At 35.7% G+C, this 7,161-nt stretch overlaps 2 protein-coding genes across 2 annotated transcripts; one reads left to right on the top strand and one right to left on the bottom strand.

Moving 5' to 3' along the window:
- The first annotated feature begins 1,342 nt into the window (after positions 1-1,342).
- On the top strand, positions 1,343-2,465 carry LOC136070732 (uncharacterized). The gene is made up of 2 exons (XM_065781069.1): positions 1,343-1,354; positions 2,082-2,465. Exons 1-2 carry the CDS (start codon positions 1,343-1,345, stop codon positions 2,463-2,465), a joined length of 396 nt encoding a protein of 131 aa, XP_065637141.1.
- Positions 2,466-4,790: 2,325 nt separating this feature from the next.
- Positions 4,791-5,213, bottom strand: LOC136070730 (uncharacterized). Its single transcript, XM_065781068.1, has one exon. It carries the CDS (start codon positions 5,211-5,213, stop codon positions 4,791-4,793), a length of 423 nt encoding a protein of 140 aa, XP_065637140.1.
- Positions 5,214-7,161: the final 1,948 nt, after the last annotated feature.

Genomic DNA, 7,161 nt, shown 5'->3' with positions numbered 1-7,161 from the left:
ACAAACAATAGTTATGAGAGAAGTCTAACACAAGCATCCCATAACCAACAAAAGTACATAAGTCTAACCCTACTACGAAATCTTGAAAAACTTTGCAAGAAGAGAAATCATGGCATGGTAGAATTGCATCCTGTCTTAACTGAAACACTTAAACAAGATTCATCAAGGCATCAATTGTGAAACATGGACAAGTTGTATAAAAGAAAAAACATACGTATAAAGAGAGAAAAGAAACAACGCATGTGAGAAAAAGGTGAAGAAAAACATACATCATCATCACCATCATATATATATATATCAAAAAATACAATGTATGTAAAAGAGGTCACAAGACCATGGTACATAAAGTAAGAAAAGCTACAACAAAACCTCACTACATCCCTCAAAACACTCCCTTTATCTAGTATATCCTATGCTAGCTCTCCCCCTAACATAATGACTACTCTCATATACAAAATTACTCTATATTTTTGTCACAATTGACAAAGGGTGCATCATCGAGAGGTCATCATCTCATCATCACTGGAAGAGCCAGAATCATCAACGCCATCATCATCATCTCCACCAAAAGTGGACTCCTTAGCAAACTCAGGTGAAGGTTAGGGCACAAAACCACCAAGGTGAGACTGGCAGCAAGCAATGCGACTGGTTCTAGTGTTCATCTAACACATCTCATCACATAGATGGTCAAAATGACCACCAAAATCAGCACGCGTGTGCTGAAGCTGATCCATGATGTCAGCGAGAAAGATATATGCCCTAGAGGAGGAAGAAAGGGCAGATGCAGAGGAGGGTTGAAGGGTAGGAGCTGCATCCTTCATCTTCATATGAGGCCACTTTGTAGCCAATTGCGCTGCACTCCTCCGAATAGACTCCTTGCTTATGGCACCCATGACATGGAAGAGAGGAAATAGAGGAATGGTGACGTGCATGTATAAGGATGTGTGTGATAGCTGAAGGAAAAATGAGCTTATCATGTGTAGCAGTGTCTTGATAGCAATCTAGAATAAGTATTATCATGTGTGAGGGAAAATCTATAGAAAGATCTTCCGTGAGAGAAAGAAGGAAACGAGAATGAGGCTCAATGATGGTGTTATAATGTGAGGCTCAATGATGGTGTTATAGTGTGACCATGGAGTGTGTACAAATGTCATCACCATATTAAGGATTTGTGGACCCTTAGCAAACTCAATTGTGGAGAAATTTAGGGTACCTCACCACAATATGGCATTCTCACAAAAGAGTGAGGCCAACTTGTCTCTAGAGATAGAAGAGAGACACTCATGACTAGGGTAATTCAAATGATCCACCCTAGGGACACCGGACACATAGTACCTCGAAAATGAGCTCCAAGGTAACTACGATGCATGCACCTCAGAATACTGTAGTAAACCTAGGTACAGAGGTATCGATGGCATGCATGTTGGAGTAAAACTCTTGTATGAACGTTTCGGGACACCTAAAAGGTTCTTACATAGAGAAGCCCATCCCCAAGAGCTAAACGCACTGAGTAGAGGAGTGTCTAGAAAGTCAAACAAAATGACTTAGCGTTTTGAATGAATCGCCTAATCAGAAAATTTCTCAAAGAATTCATCTCATGCCTTCTCATCACAGAACCGAACAAAATCAGAAGGGAAGGAGGAAAAGGAACCATGACGTATCGGGTTCTTAGAAGGGACAGATTTCTTAGGTGCCATGAAAAGGAGACTAAATGAGAGAGAGAGAGAGAGAGAGAGAGAGAGAGAGAGAGAGAGAGAGAGAGAGAGAGAGAGAGATTTATATTAAAGAAATATTAAATTGTGGAATGCAATACCATTGTCTAACAATATTTGTTTTTAGGAAATCCATATATACATGATTCATGGATCCAACATAAAGATTTTATTTTATTTTCTCGGATTATTTTAGAATGAATATTTGGAAATTATTTTAAAGTATATGAGATATATTGTATGTGATTTAGGTATGGGGATAAGATTTGCAATTAGAAAATCTAAATTACAACTTCCCTGTAAACTTAAAAACCCTAACCCATAGTCAGTGATGAAATTGAGTTTTATTTTTATTTTTATGATACCAAGATCAAAACTATAAATTTTAACAGTAGAGCACTGAATGCTCTGTTTAGTTCCGCAACTAATGAAGAATTCAAGAAGATCTCTTCCACTGACAATGCGAAGGTAGCATGGACTATTCTTCAGAATACCTACGAGGGCGTAAAGGCTGTTAAAAACTTCAAGCTCCAAAGGCTCACTACCAATTTTGAGGAAATAAGGATGTATGAGGACAAGTCATTCGATGAATTATATGCCAAGCTCAAGGACATAATGAATTCAGCCTTCAATCTTGGAGAACAAATTCCAGAGCCTAAGATTGTCAGGAAGATCCTCAGATCTCTTTCGAAAGATTCCATGCCAAGATCATTGCCATTGAAGAATCAAAGGATCTTGACTCTATTCCTTTGACAGAGCTGATAGGAAACTTGCAAACCTATGAATAAGGGTTGGCAAGGGTAGTAAAGGCAAGAACATGACCATGAAGACTAAGAATGATGATAACGATGAGTCGTCTGAAGATGAGGATACTAAGTTAAAATCTTATATCACCAGAAAATTCAAGAAGTTTATCAAAAATGCGAATGCAAAGTAAGTGATAAGGATCGCAAATAGTCTGCATTTTCTCAATTCAATTCCCAAGACAAAGGCAAGAGAGAATTCAAGGATGCTGGTCAAAGCAATAGTATTCTTGCTGGACCAAAGTGTTAAGAGTGTAAAGGATTTGGACACATGAAGCGAGAGTGTCCCATATATCTCAAATCCATTGGCAAAAGCAAAGCCTTAATTGCCACCTTAAGTGATACGGAACCATAAGTAGATTCTGATGAAAGTGACCAAGATAGGATAGTGAGTGCTTTCACAGCTACTGTTGAGTCTCCTGAGGAAGTAGTAGACCTAATTGATGAGGAAGAAAAGTTGATAGAATCAAAGTTTGAGAAGATGGATGATCAAGATGACATCCACACTGCCTACATTAAGTTGTACAAGGTCTCTAAGAAGCATGAGAAGCTTTACAAGTTGGCTATGAGAAAGCTTAATGAAGTGGAGTTGGAACGTGAGGAACTCTCCACCAAGGTTGATAAAGCTAATCAAACCATTGGAGCACTGAAATTTTGAGAACAATCTTCTTGTTGAAAAGGCCAAGAAACTAGATGCTGAACTATTTCAGGTTATAGCACAACTGGAAAGGACTTCAAGTGCCCAATCGAATGAAATACCAAATTTCCAGAAGTTTGCATTTGATAAAACAAGTTTCGGGTATGATCACTCTCTCTCCTCTAGCAATACCTCTTCTAATNTCATAAAAAATAGATTGACTTAAAATAGAAAACATAAACCAACAATCACACAAGTACCAGGGGAGAGAAGTGATAGAATCATTTGGAGTCCTTTTCCTTCTAGATGGGAGACATGGATAGGGATCGTTTCTTTTGTATGAACCTTTATTCAAAAGGATAAGGAGAATTGAAACCATTGAAGTTCGAAAGAAACATGACAGCCTTAAGAAGTTCTCCAAGAGGAGCTAAAGAAATTTGAAGTTGATTTTAGTTCTCCAAAGATGACACACTATTGCTTTGTTAAGTGGCTAACCACTTATAGCAATTTGGATGAGTGTGCACAGATGCTCCACATTAGTGACAGAAATGAGGCTTCTTTGGTTAAGACTTCTTATTGGTGGAGCAATGATTATTCTGCTTAGACTCTTTCTTACCAACCTTAGGGGTTGCTCCTAGAATGGATTTTCCCTTATCACTTTTATCTTCACTCACATTTTTAGTTTTAGAATCAATTACCTTAGAGTTATCATTATTAGTAGGGGGAACAAAAATAACTCTATTTAAAGCATTAGAAGAGGTATTGCTAGAGGAGAGAGAGTGATCATACCCGAAACTTGTTTTATCAAATGCAAACTTCTGGAAATTTGGTATTTCATTCGATTGGGCACTTGAAGTCCTTTCCAGTTGTGCTATAACCTGAAATAGTTCAGCATCTAGTTTCTTGGCCTTTTCAACAAGAAGATTGTTCTCAAAATTTCAGTGCTCCAATGGTTTGATTAGCTTTATCAACCTTGGTGGAGAGTTCCTCACGTTCCAACTCCACTTCATTAAGCTTTCTCATAGCCAACTTGTAAAGCTTCTCATGCTTCTTAGAGACCTTGTACAACTTAATGTAGGCAGTGTGGATGTCATCTTGATCATCCATCTTCTCAAACTTTGATTCTATCAACTTTTCTTCCTCATCAATTAGGTCTACTACTTCCTCAGGAGACTCAACAGTAGCTGTGAAAGCACTCACTATCCTATCTTGGTCACTTTCATCAGAATCTACTTATGGTTCCGTATCACTTAAGGTGGCAATTAAGGCTTTGCTTTTGCCAATGGATTTGAGATATATGGGACACTCTCGCTTCATGTGTCCAAATCCTTTACACTCTTAACACTTTGGTCCAGCAAGAATACTATTGCTTTGACCAGCATCCTTGAATTCTCTCTTGCCTTTGTCTTGGGAATTGAATTGAGAAAATGCAGACTATTTGCGATCCTTATCACTTACTTTGCATTCGCATTTTTGATAAACTTCTTGAATTTTCTGGTGATATAAGATTTTAACTTAGTATCCTCATCTTCAGACGACTCATCGTTATCATCATTCTTAGTCTTCATGGTCATGTTCTTGCCTTTACTACCCTTGCCAACCCTTATTCATAGGTTTGCAAGTTTCCTATCAGCTCTGTCAAAGGAATAGAGTCAAGATCCTTTGATTCTTCAATGGCAATGATCTTGGCATGGAATCTTTCGAAAGAGATCTGAGGATCTTCCTGACAATCTTAGGCTCTGGAATTTGTTCTCCAAGATTGAAGGCTGAATTCATTATGTCCTTGAGCTTGGCATATAATTCATCGAATGACTTGTCCTCATACATCCTTATTTCCTCAAAATTGGTAGTGAGCCTTTGGAGCTTGAAGTTTTTAACAGCCTTTACGCCCTCGTAGGTATTCTGAAGAATAGTCCATGCTACCTTCGCATTGTCAGTGGAAGAGATCTTCTTGAATTCTTCATTAGTTGCGGAACTAAACAGAGCATTCAGTGCTCTACTGTTAAAATTTATAGTTTTGATCTTGGTATCATAAAAAATAAAAATAAAACTCAATTTCATCACTGACTATGGGTTAGGGTTTTTAAGTTTACAGGGAAGTTGTAATTTAGATTTTCTAATTGCAAATCTTATCCCCATACCTAAATCACATACAATATATCTCATATACTTTAAAATAATTTCCAAATATTCATTCTAAAATAATCCGAGAAAATAAAATAAAATCTTTATGTTGGATCCATGAATCATGTATATATGGATTTCCTAAAAACAAATATTGTTAGACAATGGTATTGCATTCCACAATTTAATATTTCTTTAATATAAAGGCATAATAATTTGCTTCATACTATCCAAAAAAAAAAAACCAATTTATTTTTATTTTTTATTTTTTATTTTTTACTTTTAGAAAAAGAAACAACTAATATAATTGATTGAATTACCAAATAAGAGATAAATCAATATGTTCTAACATGAAATTAAAACTAACAAATGACAATTTTTTTTGGCCTGAAACATGTAAACAACGACATAGCTCCATGACTCAAATATAGAATAATAAAATTAGGTAATACAATATTGGGTTAAGATAGCTTGACCCTGGTTAATTAATTTAATTACCTAAGTTATTTAATTCAGTTCAATTACATGCAAATTGTGAAGGCACCAACAAATCACAAAAAATACTAAATACAGTGGAAAATAAATTTAACAGTGCGATTTGTTGACAAATGGGGAAAACCTTGCAAAGCAAAAATCCCACCGGATGATTTTAAGGTCACCATTCCCAAGAATCCACTAATCAACAATCAAGCGATTACAAGTATAAGAAATCTTACCAACTACTCAAACCTATCCCGAAATACCAACCTACAGTTGAACCTTCGCTATAATACTTAATTGGACTTGATCTTGTAGTAGCCTTATTTCCCTTGATGCACAAACCTCCAATTTGTAACTAACCCTTTGCACAGATCCCAGTACGTGACTAATTCCAGCAACTTGAATAGATGTTGTAGGCTGTAAAGTTCTTCACTTCATCAACAATGAAGATATGAAAGCACTCAATTACAAAACCCTATGGCGTACAAACACAATAGCTTGTCACCGAGAAAATAAGTCTCTTGGTCTTTGTATCCGTGTGTGACGGCTCTTAAAATAAGCCTTATATATGTCTAGGGTTGTGAAAAAAGAAACCCTAAACAAATACAAAAACCTGGGCTGGATTTCAGATTTGAAAATTCTGAAATCGTAATTCTCGATAGATCAAGTTGTTGTCAAGCTATCTATTGAGCTTTACATTAATTCTCGATAGCAGGCATTTATCGAGCTATCTACTAATACTTAATGAACAGCTTTTCTTTACTTGTTTCTTGAACCAATCTTCATGTCTTTAATACTTGACTTGAACAACATGTTTTCTGAAGTACTAAACCCATCTTAGATTTACCCAATTACAAGTAAAGTGTATTATGTCAAAGGATTAGCCAATTACAAAACATATGACCCTAACATATTATATCCTTAGAAATTATTGTTACATAACTCAAAACAACACAATTTAAAACAAATAGACACTTGAACAACTTCATAGAGCATATCTAGTTTAAAACAAATAGACACTTGAACAACTTTATATAGCATATCTAGCCCTACACCAGCCCTAACATTCTTCCAGTTATTTGATATCAAGCACACTAAAAATTTGGAACGCAACTCAGTAAATAAAGTGGATGAACATAAAAGTAGAAGAATATGCTTCAAGGTTGTCAATTATATATATAAGATGTCGCAAGTTCAGTTAGTTCATTTAGTAAAGTTTTTTGTCGTCGAATAAGAGATTTGGAGTTTGATCTCTGTCTACACCAAAAACTAATTGGTGTTTTACTTTGATGATAAAGATCAATTATCAAGAGTAGATGTTATAGGTCAAAATTACCTCTCAAAAATATATATATATAATAAAAAATTTCGTTTTTAAAAAAAAAAGCAAAAACTATAAAAGCTT

Source organism: Quercus suber, unplaced genomic scaffold (genome assembly GCF_002906115.3).
Source record: "Quercus suber isolate HL8 unplaced genomic scaffold, Cork oak 2.0 scaffold_256, whole genome shotgun sequence".
Taxonomy (NCBI): domain Eukaryota; kingdom Viridiplantae; phylum Streptophyta; class Magnoliopsida; order Fagales; family Fagaceae; genus Quercus; species Quercus suber.
The sequence above is the reverse complement of the archived record's forward strand: the minus strand, read 5'-3'. Positions and strand labels throughout refer to the sequence as shown.